The sequence below is a fragment of the Balaenoptera borealis genome (assembly GCF_965194805.1).
Source record: "Balaenoptera borealis genome assembly, chromosome: 3".
NCBI classification, from domain to species: domain Eukaryota; kingdom Metazoa; phylum Chordata; class Mammalia; order Artiodactyla; family Balaenopteridae; genus Balaenoptera; species Balaenoptera borealis.
In genome coordinates this window covers 152,159,684-152,175,058 of record NC_138866.1, presented here as the reverse complement: position 1 = coordinate 152,175,058, position 15,375 = coordinate 152,159,684, and the positions used below count along the sequence as shown (strand labels likewise).

Here is a 15,375-nt window from a genome sequence, read left to right as displayed (position 1 = left end):
TGTAATCTACCACATCAACAAGCTAGAGGAGCAAAGTTACATGATCTTATCAAGAGATGCAGGAAAAGCATTTGACAAAATTCAACACCCATTCATGATAAAAACTTTTTTTAAACTCTCAGAAAATGAGGAAAAGAGGAACAGAGGGGGACTTCCTCAATTTGATAAAGAACATCTACAGAAAACCTATATTCTTTCTAGTGAGAAACTATATGCTTTTCCCCTAAATTCAGGAGTAAGACAAGGATGTCCTCTATCACCATTCCTATTCAAGATCATACTGGAAGTTGTAGCTAAAGAAAAAGACAGGAAAAGGAGATAAAATATTTACAGATTGGAAAGAAGAAAGAAAACTCCTTGTTCACATATAACATGATTGTGTAGAAAATACCAAAGAATTGACGGAAAACTCTTGGAACTAATAAGCAATGATAGCAAGGATATAGGATATAAGGTTAGTATAGGATACAAGGAAATAAATCTTGGTGAGGAATGTTTAGAAATTGGAATTCTAATACATTGCTGGAGGGAATGTCAATTGCTTTCCTGTATACCAACAATGAAAAATTGGAATTTGAAATTAAAAACACAATACAATTTACATTAGCACCAAAAAAAGAAAGGAAGGGAGGAAGGGAGAGGGAAGGAAGGAAGGAAGGAAGGAAGGAAGGAAGGAGGAAGGAAGGGGAAAAAAAGAAATACTTAGGTATGAAGGGCATCTGTAAAAAACCCACAGCTAACGTCATACTTAGTGGTGAAAGACTGAATGCTTTCCCTGTAAGATCTGGAACAAGACAAAGATGTCTGCTCGTACCATTTGTATTCAACATTTGTACTGGATGTTCTAGTCAGGGCAATTAAGCAAGAAAAAGAAATGAAAGGGTTATTAAAGAAAAAAAAAAAAGAAATGAAAGGGCATCCAGATTGGAAAAGAAGAAGTAAAACTATTTTTTTTGCCTATGACATAATATGATATATAGAAAATCCTAGAGGGACTTCCCTGGCGGTCCAGTGGTTAAGACTCCGTGCTTCCAATGCAGGGGGCATGGGTTCGATCCCTGGTCGGGGAACTAAGATCCCACATGCCGTGTGGCATGACCAAAAGATAAACAACAACAACAAATATATATATATATATATATATATAGAGAGAGAGAGAGAGAGAGAGAGAGAGAGAGAGAGAACAAATTGGGAAGAAATATTTGTAACATATATAATTTTTTTAATTAAAAAAAAAAAGAAAATCCTAGAGAATCAAAAAAACCCTGCTATAACTAATAAATGTATTCAGAAAAGTTGCAGTATACCAGATCAATATACAAAAATCAATTGTATTTCTGTACACTTGCAATGAACAATCCAAAAATAAATTTAAGAAAGCAGCTCTATTTACAATAGCATCAAGTAGAATGAAATGCTTAGGAGTAAATTTAACAAAGGAAATGAAAAACTTATACTCTAAAACAAGAAAACATTGTTGAAAGAAATTAAAGGAGATCCAAAGAAATGGAAAGGCATCCCATATAACACTGGTACCAAATTGATCTCCAGTATCAAAGCAATTCCTGTCAGAATCCCAGCTGACTTCTTTAGGTAAATTAACAAGCTCTTTCTAAATTTCTTATGGAATTGCAAATAACCCAGAATAGCCAGAACAATTTTGAAAAAGAAGAACAATGTAGGAGAACCCATACATTTCAATTTCAAAACTTACTACAAAGCAACAGTAATCAAGAGTGTGGAACTGGTACAGGATAGGCATATAGATCAGTAGAGTAGAATTGAGAGTCCAGAAATACATCCATGTGTCTATTAATATTTGACAAGAGTGCCAGGACCATTCACTGGGGAAAGAACAGTCTTGTAAATAATCACCTCCAACACCTCCCACACTGATACTATACTTTTATTAATTAAGCCTAATATACAACCTAATAAGAAGCAGATGGTTTCTCATTGCAATACTTCTGAAGAGTGACTGCTTTGTTTTTGTTTTTGAAAATAAAAATGCATGGCAAATCTTGGAATTTTTGAAACTGGAAGGGACCAAATTTATCATATAAGAACTCATCTAATCTTTGCATTTTACAGCTAAAGAACTCCGTGATTTGCTCAAGAACACACAAATAACTGTCGTAATTGGGAAAAGGGCTAACTAGTCAGGTTTCCTGCCTCCCAATCCTGGGTTCTTTCTGTCTAATGAGTTTGTGTCTCTAAATTATGTCTCTTCTATGCAGGTATGAAGAAAATTACTAACCAAGGCAATCTATCAGAGTGACTAAACACACACACACAAAACACATCTTATTTTGTGTAACTAGCCTAGAAACTTATGAGAAAGATCCTCTTCTTGTTTAAAGCATGCACAAATCTGGAAAGATGTTTTAAGAAGAACATTAATGGTCTTAGAAAAAGAATTGATTTATTCAAAATGTAACTCAATATTCCATATGAATTAATGCCTGGGTTTATGTATGAGCTGTCTACATTTGATTTTTTGTATTAGTCATAAAGATTATTTGGACCACAGGTTTTACCCTACCCATTTCTAGTTTATTCCCTCTTCCATCCAGGTCCTATGCTCCATGGTTCACTTCTAAGACTAGGAGTTGTGTCAGAAGGAGAGGGGAGCAGTGCCCCATGCCATGGGTGTTTGTGCTTTTATGCTATCAGTTTTACCCTATATTGACAGCAGAGAGAGTTAAAAGACATCTTCCCTCCCTCCCTCCCTTCTTCCTTTTTCCTTTCTTCCTTTTTCCCTTAACACAAAGTGTGTAACCTCATTCTCTTTGTAAAAGACTGAAGTAATATGAAATTACGAAGCATAAAATGTGACTGTTCCTTTGCAAACCCTCCTACTGCCCTCCCTGGACATAACAACGATTCATAATTTGGTGGGTTCTCTTATTCCATAGTCTCTCTCTTTATTCCTTTTCATCCACACATATGTAAGTATGAACATATTTTTATTGAAATGGAACCACACTCTATACATTGTCCTGCTTTCTTTGTAATAGTTTGAGATGATACTGAATCATTGCACATTGGTCCACCTCATTTTTTTTAAGTGCTCCGTGATAAAGTAGCTAGTACTTAGGTAGAGGTAACTATGTGTAAGGATCTGTTCAAAGTGCTTTACATTATTAATTCATTTAATCCTCACAATAACTCTGTGAGATAAAGGAAATCCTTATGCTTAATTTATAGATGAGGAAATTGAGGGAGTGAGGTAATTTTCCCAATGACACATAGCTAGTTAATTGGTGCAGATGAGATTCAATCCCAGGCAGTCTGGCATCAGAATGCCATGCATTTAACTGCTAGGCTGCATTACTCCTCCATAATGTAAATGTTCCATAATGTATTTAAATAGTTCCTTATTAAGGAATCTTTAGATTGTTCCTAATTTTTCACCATTATAAACGATGCTGTAATTACCTCCTCATACATGTAATCAAGTCTATCAATCTTTTCTTTCACAGCTTCTGAATTTGCATCTTGTGTGGGAAGGCCTTTCCATCCCTAGGTTATAAATAATCCTTCATTTTCTTCTATAACTTTTATGGTGTGGCTTTATTCATTTAACACTTGAGTTCTTCTGGAATTTGTATTGATGTATGGTGCAAGTTAGAGGTCTAATTTGATTGTCTTCCATATGGATAGCCAATTGTCCCAATATCATTTTTTTCATCTTTTTTTTTTTAGTTGAAGAGATATTTCCTAAGAAAATCTTTTAAGACTTAAACAGCTTACATCAACATATTCAGATCTACCCATGCTTAATCAACTGTTGAGAAATATAATCATAGGGGTTCCCTGGTGGTGCAGTGGTTGGGAGTCCGCCTGCCAATGCAGGGGACACAGGTTCGAGCCCTGGTCCGGGAAGATCCCATATGACACAGAGCGGCTGGGCCTGTGCACCGCAACTGCTGAGTCTGTGCTCTGGAGCCCGCCAGCCACAACTGCCGAGCCCATGTGCCACAACTACAGAAGCCTGTGCACCTAGAGCCCGTGCTCCACAACAAGAGAAGCCACTGCAATGAGAGGTCCGCACGCTGCAGCGGGGAGTGGCCCCCACTCGCCACAACTAGAGAGGGCCCGCGCGCAGCAGCGAAGACCCAACTCAGCCAAAAATAAATAAAATAAATAATTTTTTTTAAAAAGAAATATAATCATAAAATGTCTCATTAAACCTACAGGAAAACGTTTACAGGATGGAGAGAACAAGAATAGAAATCAGGGATTTCCCCTCACCCCCCATATCAAATACACTGAATGGATATTTTATCATGGAAAGATTTTGAACTTAGTTCAGACCCTGGATCTGTCCCTTAAAAAATAGTTGGTCTTGAGTAAATCTTCTATGCCTCTGTTTCCTCATCTGTAAAAGGGGAAGATAGTAACACCTGTCTCAGAAAGCAGCTGTAATGATGAGAGCACCTGGTACTCATTAGGTGCATCATCCAATGTGAAAGGTTTGATTTCCCTTTTTTTTTGTTAAAGAACTAAAGTGTCCCCAAAAGACAGTCCTGTTCTTATACCCAAAAGCCTTTAGGTGATACAATGTCTGTTATTTGAGAGCATTTGCTTTTCTGAGACATTGTACAATGTTCTCAGTTTGACCTTGGTTTCAAGGGACAGAGTTCCAGAAGCAGATGTAAAGGTTATTGTTGATTTCTTGGTAAAATAAAGAGAATTCAATTCCTTTTATTTATCTTTACTGACTCAAAAACACTAGGAGAAAAAAAATTGTTGAAAGTCAAGTTATGCCTCCCTTTGTCCTATCTCTCTTCTCCATAGCTGCTATTTCAAACCTTGTTCTTTCTCTGACCTTCTACTCTGCCACAACATTTGACAGCTAGCCTCATCTCACCTCCTCCATCAGAGAAAATGAAACTCATCTTCCCTCAACTTCCTGCTGCCAAAGTCACCAGCACTTGCACCTATACTTGACCCATTCTCCTTCCCACCAGTCCCTCCCGCCCAAGTACTGGTCATTTGTCTGTCTCCCTCACTGGTTTATGAGCATAAGGACCAGGTCATTGGAATACTGTTTCCCATCACCTAGCACAATGTAGGATCAGAGTAGACATTCAAAACACTAAAGGAAACCAGAATATGTCACCCAAAATATGTCTCTTTGACATAAAAATTATTTTAAGCTGGCAGTAAACATATTAAGAAGCAGTAAACTTATGAAAAGCTCTCTCTAACCTCCTCTTTTTCTGCCTAAAGGCTGGATATAAATTCTACTTTTACTGAAGACAGACTCCTGACAGCACCAGGAGAATCTGCAAAGAAACCTAGCTGCACTAGTATCCTCCCATATATTACCTTCCAAAGTTTGCTGCCCTTTGAAGCCTAAAACTTCTTTCCTTTGTCCTGTCATTTCTCTTCAAACTCGTTGTTCTTTGTTGAAGATGATACATAAGCCAGAGTTCTAAGCCACTATTTTGAGTTACTCTTCATTCAGTTTTCTCCCATGTATGCTGCATGAGTTAATAAACAGTTTTTCTCTTATTAATCTGCCTTTTTTTTAAGGAATCTAAGCTGAAAACCTAATATGGGTAGAGGTAGATGTTTGCCTTGCCTACAACACATTTTTAAATGAATGAATGAGACCTGCTTCCTTGGTACTCACTAGTTTATCAGGAAATGTTATACCTACAAACATAGTACTCTAACCCAGACAGTTAGTCAAGGTTAACAGGAACATATAATTGATATGGTCTTTTTATTTGAAAAAATTGCTATCAGTATTTATCAAAATAAATTCTATTTAAAAATTATAATAAATGAGATGCCATTTATGGCAAAATTTGTCTTTTAAAGGAACATCCCTGGACATCTGGAGATGCATTCCACCTCTCACTACATCACAGATGACTATTTCCAACCTGACTCCACCCAGAACTCTTGCTACTTCCCACCTGAAATTCCCACTCACAGAGCCCAGGAGCCTGTCCATGTCCTCAGGAGACCTGGGACATCTTGCTGCAAAATGGATCAGAGGCATCAGGACTCAGCAGAAAAGCGCCTCTTCAGGATTTGAATCCTCTGTTTTTGCAGCTGCAATATTCAACATCAAATTTCTTTACATCCCAGCCATTTTATTGGACGTACTAACAAACAAACTCATATTTTCTTGATATGATTCACCTGAACTGAAACTAAAGCTTTACTAACCCAGCATTCTACATGGCACTCCTCTCTATGCTCATCCATAATAATCAGTCATTCACCACAATAACTCTCAATGCTTTTTCCTAGCAAGGAGCAATCTAAAGGGTCACCTTACAAACAATGGGTGGTTACTAATTTATCTTTCTACTACCCCCTCAAAATCACTGGAAATGCGCACTTTACCCTGTCAAACTGCTCTATTAAGAATTGAAAGAGGCAACATTGTGCAGAGAACATGGAGTTGCAATAGCACAGATCTGAGTGTGACCTTGGCAATTTACTTAACCTCTCTGAGATCCAGTATCTGAAAAAAATAGGAATAATACACCAACTTCATAAGGTTGATATGGTATGAGGATATTACCACCAGCGATTTTGACTTAATTATCCAGGTAATTTCAAAGCATCTCCAGGTGATTTTAATGCACAGCCAGAGTTAAGAACCGCTGGGTAAATTCTTCTCAAAAGTATTATCTCCATGACCACCCTTCAGAAACTTTAAAATGACTTATGAATATTAAAAGCGGGATTAAGAATATAAACAACCTCTTTTCACCTGTGTAAGCAAAACTAGAATATGCTTAGGAATGGAAAATGCTAACATTCATAGTAAAACTGTCCAACCACTGAGTTAAGAATGAATATACATACAGGGCTTTTGAGGAAAGCTTCGTCTTCAACAAAGAACGCAGAGTTATATATCTGAATTATTATGTCCCTCCAAAGTAGTTACTACATGAAGATAAGCCATAAAACCTATTTTAATGATGTTGCCACTATGGAAAAATAAATTTATTAGAGAGAAATTGCCCTTTGAGACTGAGGTAGATTTATTAAAATGTCTTAAATGGCGAAAAAATTTTGATCTTTGGTTGCAGATTTAACTTCTGGAATCAATAAAGTATCATTTGAAATCAAGTCAGGTGAGTTTGTAGTTAACCAAGATGGGAGCTCTCATTGTAGGCATTGGGCCTAATGTCTCTGAGGGGTTCTTGCTACATATCATATCCTTCAGTAACTAGCACTCAACCTAGCACAAGTCACGGCTCAGTGATTGAACTTAAATGAAATATTCAATACAAAGACAGATTATCACAGGTGGCCTTGAAGGTCATTCTCAAAGAAAAGATTAGAAATGGTTGGAGCAATATTGGCCTCATTAGAATAAGGATGTGGTTTTCCAGACAGGCAGTGTTCATGCCACATGTTTGTTACAAAGACCATTTCAGTTCTTCCTAAATATGTTTGGATTAAAGGGGAGTGGACCCATGACAAAACCATGGTATCTCTAAGAGATGGTGGTGGCTGTGTCTTTGGAGCTTTCACAGGGGGACATTCATTATAGTAAATAACCCAAAATGTAGGTCTGACCCTTGGCTGTGCAGGCTCAGAACAATAACTACCAGTTTGTGGAGAATAGGTCTGACTCTCCAGGCTGGACTCCCATTAATCAACATGATGAGAATGATGTATAACACCAGAATTCCAATTAGTTATGTTACAAAGAGAAGTATAACAGTTGTAGGGCCCAGAGACCTCTGGTAATTATGACCAGCACACTTTCTTTCAGAAAGCAGACCTGGGTGGGAAGTTCAGGTCCATCAGAAGGTGGCACAGTGAACAGGAACTTGAGATTGGGTGAATGAGTGAAGGCCTCCACAGCATCCAGTTGGGATAACCTGAGGAGTATTTCTCACAATAGGGAGAGCACTTTGGTGGGAATGCCACACTCAAGTTCAATGACCAGGATTGCTTCTCCCCCTTATTTAGGAGGAAATGGCTCAAGTTCACCTCTCCACTATCTTTTAATGTTCATTTCCACCACTGTCCAACTTCTTTTCTGACATATTTATAATCTATATTAGTACATTCAGTCATGTTATATCAAATCTTGTGAGCCTTAAAAACAGTGTCTTTTTAAGATGACTTTTCACCTTTTGCTCTGGTCTATTGTGAATTGACCTTAATGCTTGACTCTTATTTCCCTGTTTCCCAAATTTATGAAGTTCAGGAGATACCTAGCCCATTATGTTCTGACAATACTTATAGTACCAGAAGTCTCCCATGTAAAAAAAAATTTTTTTTCAGAAGAAAAATCCATTAGTCTCTCAACAAATATCAATTGCACCAGATACTTTTCTAAATGCTGGCAATTCCATGGTAAACAAAACAGATAAAGACCAAAACCTCATGGGGCTTACATTCTAGTTGAAAAAAGGAAATAAATGAGAGAATAAATACTTATATAAAATGATTTCATATGGTGATAAAGTAAAAATAAAATTAGAAACTCCTACTAAAATGTTCATTTGTAAATTAAGAGAAAATTCTTACCTCTGGGAGATTTTCAAGTCTACCTTACATGGTCCCAAGATGACTAGAAATATCATGGTCAAAGTAGAAAAATAAAAGGGAAGGTCCCACTGGAAAAAAAAATGCAGAAAAATATGAGATCAGGGACCTTGGAAATTCACATACCCATGACAATGAGAACAAGACCGGTGTGGTTCTGCAGTTCCAGAAACCTATGCCTGTGAATTTTCTCCCCGCTAGTGCTGCTTGTATTTCTGACAGTTTCCTCAGGATCTATGGCCTTAAATGATGCATGGAGAAGGGGGAAAGTGGAATTACTCCTTTATGCCATACCTGAATTTAATGTCTTGCAGCAGTGCCCCAGATTTTTACTTTGGGTCTTGCAAAAGTAATATCTCTTGGGGAAAAATGGAGGCAAGAAGTACCTGAACAGAGAACCATCATATTTAGCCTAAGAAAAAGGAAAGCGGCAGCCAGAAGTAACTATGATCGTTATAGCATGTATCATTTATTGAGTACCCACTATGTCTCACGTACTGAAGAGGCGTTTGCGTATTTTACCCAAATAAACTCAAAGACCCTGTGTAACCCGATTTCCAGGCAAAGGCACATTCAAAGAAATGCAATCCAGTAGTCAAAAGAAATTTTAAAATAGTTCTGTTCATTACTTGCATTTGAAATAAACTCCTTAAAATTCCCTTTTGTCCCCTCTCTATTCTCATATACCCTTTGCAGTTCTACAGTATCTTATCCCAGCCTCACCCTCCACTTCTGCACAGAATGCACTGAAAACCCGCCACCACTGGGATAGGCTCTGGTCTCTCCTTTTTCTTCCCCTTTTCTGCCTGTTTATCTGATTCTCCATCTCTAACCATTCTCCTGATTCTAAATCACAGACACCCAGAGAGTCAGACAAGCAAGGCAGAAATCATCTTATAAGAAGGGGAATGGGTGAAATCGGAAATACAAAGACAATATTATCTTTATTAAGTTGGGACAGGGGGAAGTAGTAGGAAGGGGGAAGGCTGAGAACATTCACATGTTAATAAGTGTGAGAAATGATTATAATTATGGCCCTAGTGAATCCCCTTCCTTGCTCCCAGCCGCTCTGCAATGAGACATCCCTCTCCTTAAATCTGGACTGGCCTTGTGATTTGTTTGGGTCAACAGTATGTGGCAGAGGTGATATTATGCAAGGTCTGGAATCTTGTCCTGAAGAAGTTTTGCAGTTTCTGGTTTTGCTCTTGGAACCCTGAGACCATCATGCTGTGACGAAACTCAGTCCAGCCTGTTGGAGGATGTGGAAGAAAACCAAACCATCCCAGCTACCAGCCAACACCTATGGCCAGACGTGTGCTTGAGGCCGTCTTGGACTCTCCAGCCCCAGTTGAGCCATCAGATGACACAGTCACATGAGGGATTTCAGACAAGACCTGAAGTAGAACTGACGAGATTGCCAACCCATAAAATTATAAGGAAGCAAATCATGGTTTTGGGATGGTTTATAACAGAGCAAAGGTCATTCACATATAAATCATTAGCTCGTGTAATTCTTACAACACAAAGTAGGTTATTCTTACTTTATAAATGAGAAACTGAAGTTCTGCAAAATTAAGTATCTCATTCAAGGTCACAGAACTTCCAAATGATTAAACTAGCTTGGTATCCTGGTCTGCCTGCTTTCAAATCTCATTTTTACATGGTCCTTTGACTCCACCTCTGAGATCTATGAGTTACATCTACTAAGAATCATTCCTTCTGTTAAACTCCTAGAAACTGATCACTGAAAACAGTCTCTTAACATCTCCCCCTTCCCAGAAACTTTAGGACTTATACCTGCACATCCATACTGTTGGAAATCTGTACACTTTGTGTTCCAGTTTGTGTCTCCATGGCACATTATATATGGTTAAGGGCATTGTTCAATTTGGACTTTTAAGGCATTTTAATGGCTGTCTAACTTCATTTTTGTTCATTTATTTACTCTCATTAATTAGCTATCATAATTACTATCAACTGTTGAATGTTGCACTCTGCATGCATTATCTAATTTAATCCTCACAAAAACCCTACCGTGTTGCCATTGTCACCCCCGTTTTTCCAACAAGGAACCTGAGGTTCAGAGAGTCATACAGCTAGGAAGTGTTGTAGCTGGGACACAAACCTAGGCCTGTCTGATGATAAAGCCTGTGCATTTAACCAGTGGATTGTACCCAGTGGTGTTCTGGTAAGTAGTTTACAGCTGGCTCTATGAGAAAAAGAAAGCCATGATTTGTAGCTTTTGTGATTCCCGTGGTATAAATACTCATATTATCATTGATGTCAAGCTAACAGACTGACTTCACTGAAGGCAGAGTTGGGGAAAGCAGAAAATCTAGAAAAGCCCCTAACCCCACCATCCTCTCCAACAGACAGACATGGCTTATGACATGGGAGGTGCAAGAACTTGGCTGACAGCACAGCTGGCCATCTTGAAGCAAGAAAGCTGATAAAGAGCTGTGGCACAATCCAGAAAACTTAACCAACAGTCAGACATCCCAAAGATGTTTCTGTTTTCCCGTGACACCCTGCCTATTCACTGGCCACTGTTATGGCAGGCCATGTTCCAAGAAGCATCACATGAATCACCTAGTCCAAAGCTTTCAGAGCCCTCAAAAGACCCCTCATCCAACCTCCTCTGGATAAACCCCTTTCTCCTCATGGCCAGGGTATTGGCTTCATGGGTTGGGGGTTCCAAAGGAGCTGAAATGAGGGAACGGATTTCTTTCTTTCTTTTCTTTTTCATAAATTTATTTATTTATTTATTTATGGCTGCATTGGGTCTTCGTTGCTGCACGCGGGCTTTCTCTAGTTGCGGTGAGCGGGAGCTACTCTTTGTTGCAGTGCGCGGGCTTCTCACTGGGGTGGCTTCTCTTGTTGCAGACACGGGATCTAGGTGCTCAGGCTTCAGTACTTGTGGCACGTGGGCTCAGTAGTTGTGGCTCGTGGGCTCTAGAGTGCAGGTTCAGTAGTTGTGGCGCATGGGCTTAGTTGCTCCGCAGCATGTGGGATCTTCGTGGACCAGGGCTCAAACCCTTGTCCCCCGCATTGGCAGGTGGATTCTTAACCACTGTGCTACCAGGGAAGTCCCAAGGGGGTATGGATTTTTATTGAGTCAGCATAGGGTATGGACACCCAGAAAGTGCAAGTCAAGTCAAAGAAGCAGGAGAGGAAATATGGCCTGATGTCTAAGAGTGTGAACTCCCAAATCAGAGAAATCTGGATATGATTCCCAGTTCTACTTACTATTAATCATGGGACCTTAGAAAATTAATTTAATTTTTCCATGCCTCAGTTTCCCCATCTATAAAATGGAGATCCTAATAATACCTTCCTCATAGAGTTATGAGAAATACATACGCTAATGTACATAAAGATTTTAGGACAGCTCCTGGCACATGAAAACATTCAGTAAAGAATAGTTCTGAGGGACTTCCCTGGTGGTCCAGTGGTTAAGACTCTGAGCTCCCAATGCAGGGGGCACGGGTTCAATCCCTGATCGGAGAACTAAGATCCCGCATGCCGCATGGCACGGCCAAAAAAAAAAAAAGACACATTTAAAAAAAAAAGAATAGCTCTGAGCATTATTAGCTACTACTCTTTAGGGAATGCTGAAGCTCAGATACCAAGAAGATGAAACGTAAGTACTGAATGGGATCGGCAAGAGCAGAGTGGATGTCAGGCTACAAAATCAACAATGGGGAGTTTTAAAGCAAAGAACTTGATTTCAACTTTTATTTTAGCAGAAAACCCTGGCCGGCTTTAAGAGTATATTAGACCAGAGAAAAGGAGACCCCTGTCAATCCAACCGAGCGATCACGAAGGCTTGAACTAGGAGTGGAGATGGTAGGAGAGTTTTGAGAGGAATACCAGGGATGGATGAACCTCGTGATGTCAACAGTGAGAGAGCTTCCAGTCTCTGGTGAGGGCGGTTAGGTAGATGGTGAGGCTGCCGGAAGCACAGAAGGCTGAGGGTGTGTCTGATGAGGAAAGCTGCAGCCATGGTAGGTCAAGATTATGTGGCAGGTGGCTGGGGAGGTGAGTCTGGAGCACTGGATTTGGAATCAGGAGGCATCGGGCCTGGGGGTTCCTATCTCCTGCAAGCAGCCACCCATGGCTTCTCCTTCAGGTGACAAAGCTCTTGCCGACATTGATCTAAACCTCAAGAGAGCATGGAGTGCTGGGAAACTAGCAAAAAGGTAAAAGAGTTTTTGTCTGAATAAATAAGGAGGTGATGAACAGCAGCTGCTGGAAAGATAACAGCTTTACATGGTGGTAAATAGGATCTTGTAGAAATTTTAAAGTACGGAAGTATTTTAGAACCACAGCAAAACCTCTCGAGATAGCAGTAAGTATAACAGAAGTCAAAGAAATTAGAAAACCAAGATTCCATTTTAGGAAGAATTCTTCCCCATAAAATAAGTTTTCCATTTTTTGTGTATATGAGAAGATTAGAAAATGACCGAAAAATGGAAAGAAGGAGAAAACTATAAAACACAGTTTCATACAAACAATGTAGTTATAAACATTTTAGAATTGTTTTCTTCCAGTCTATGTTTACTATGTGTAAAGTTCTTTTCTTGTATAGTTGAAAAAATATATATGTATTATATGTATATATACATATAATACATATATATATCTTTGTATTTTGCTTTTCCACTTAACATTATAGCAAAAGCAATTTTTGCAAGAATATACAGGATAATTCATTCAACAGAAAAACTAGTCTTAAAATAGACCATTTCATATAGAAGAATTTATCAAATTATAAAAGGAGTGTTAAAAAACAATGAGAAAGGGAAGGTTTATCAATAAATAGGGCTGGAAAATTGATTAGCAATTTGAAAAAAGCATTCATTTAAGTCCCTATCTTCTCCTTTGCACTAAAATGAATTACTGGTGGATTTTTTTAAAAAAGAATTTTTTAAATCAAATACAAAAGCTAGAGCAAATGAAATTAAATATTTATTGGACTTCTGGAGAAAAAGGACTGTCTCCTTTCTAAGCTAAGACTTGGTAGAATAAATCAAATGTAAATTACAAAGGATTAACATCTTCTCTCCTTTGAGAACTCAATCAAATCAATAAGAAAATCACTAAACCCCTAATGATAAAATGGGGAAGGCCATAAACAGACAAAGGAGATAGTCAACCAGCCAACAAACAGGGAAACCTGTGACTCCAGTAATAATCAAAGAAATGTAAACTAAGCACAATGTTACCTTAATTTTTCTTTACCCATTAGATTAGCAAGCTTTAAAAACTGTAATCAAGAAAGCAATCAGGAGAAGCCAGTTATGCTGTAATAACCACCACAAAAAGTAAGGGACTGAAAACAGTGATTGACAAATTTTTTTCTGTAAAGTGCCAAAGAGTAAATATTTCAGGCTTTGTGAGCCAACTCTGTTGCAACTCTGTTGCAACTACTCAACTCTGTCATTATACCAAAAAAAAAGCCACCATAGATAATTCATAAATGAATGGATATGGCTCCATTCCAATAAAATTTTATTTAAAGAAAAGGAAATGAGCCAGATTTGGCCTGCAGGCCAATAGTTTGCCAACTCCTGGCTTAAATTTTTTTTTTTTTAATTGGGGTATAGTTGCTTTACAATGTTGTGTTAGTTTCTTCTGTGCAATAAAGTGAATCAGCTATATGTATACATATATCCCCTCCCTCTTGGACCTCCCTCCCACCCATCTAGGTCATCACAGAGCACCGAGCTGACCTCCCTCTGCTATATAGCAGGTTCCCACTAGCTATCTATTTTACAAATATAGTTTATATATGTCAATCCCAACCTCCCAATTCATCCCATCTCCCCTTCCCCACCCCCCGTCTCCACACGTCCGTTCTCTACATCTGTGTCTCATTCCTGCCCTGCAAATAGGTTTGTCTGTACCATTTTTCTAGATTCCACATATATGCGTTAATATACGATGTTTGTTTCTCTCTTTCTGACTTACTTCACTCTGTATGACAGACTCTAGGTCCATCCATGTCTCTACAAATGACCCAATTTCGTTCCTTTTTATGGCTGAGTAATATACCATTGTATATATGTACCACATCTTCTTTATCCATTCATCTGTCGATGGACATTTAGGTTGATTCCATGTCCTGGCTACTGCAAATGGTACTTAAGTTTTATTTCTCCCTCATGCTACATGTACATTACAGGTCAGCAGGGATGTTCAGTTCATTATAGACACTTAGGGATGCAAGACGCTGGAGGCTCCAAATCTGCTTCTGCTTCTACAGTTACTTTGTTGGGGGAATTCTAGAAAGTCACACACAGACAATTCAATGCTCTGACCTAGAAGTGACATACATCACTTCTGCTCACATTTCACTGGCCAGAACTCATCATCTGGTCCTGCCCAACCACAGGGGGGCAGGAAGATCAGATTTCCTTCTAAGCAGATCTGGTTACCAGTGAGCAGCGCTAATGATAACCTCACTTGGTACTAGTAAGGATGAAGGGAAGCAGGCATCATCATCTTTGGCTGAATTTGGATGGTTGTCCATACGCAGTAGCATTGCCTGGCATAGCAAATCAAAATACAGGACAGCCAGTAAACTTCATATTTCAAATAAACAACAAACAACATTTTTTAGAATAGACATTCCCAGCCACTCCTTTCTGCCAACTTGCATTAAGTGGCAGAAACTATGTCTGCCATGTTGGGACCACCATGCTGAGGATACCGGAATGAAACAGCAGCAAGAGTTCAGGTTTCTGAAACTACTCATACCAAGTGCTGACTTTGTGCTTGGCACCTGCGTCGTGCTTGAGAGCAATTGTTTTCATTTTACCGGAAACAGAGACTAACAGA

General features: G+C 38.8%; 2 protein-coding genes across 8 annotated transcripts in view; both read right to left on the bottom strand.

Annotated features, from left to right (window-relative positions):
- Positions 1–15,375, bottom strand: part of BCL2A1 (BCL2 related protein A1) — a 410,729-nt gene that overhangs the window by 199,288 nt on the left and 196,066 nt on the right. The gene's annotated exons all lie outside the window — the stretch shown is intronic.
- LOC309627017 (5-formyltetrahydrofolate cyclo-ligase) overlaps positions 1–15,375 on the bottom strand; it is a 298,975-nt gene that overhangs the window by 104,088 nt on the left and 179,512 nt on the right. For 5 of the 7 annotated variants that reach the window (XM_082388577.1, XM_082388570.1, XM_082388575.1 and 2 more), the window contains exon 4: positions 8,518–8,606. The exons of the other annotated variants lie outside the window; for them this stretch is intronic. In XM_082388577.1, the coding sequence (XP_082244703.1) occupies positions 8,518–8,606 (89 nt within the window). The remainder of the gene's footprint in view (positions 1–8,517; positions 8,607–15,375) is intronic. 7 annotated transcript variants of the gene reach the window in all.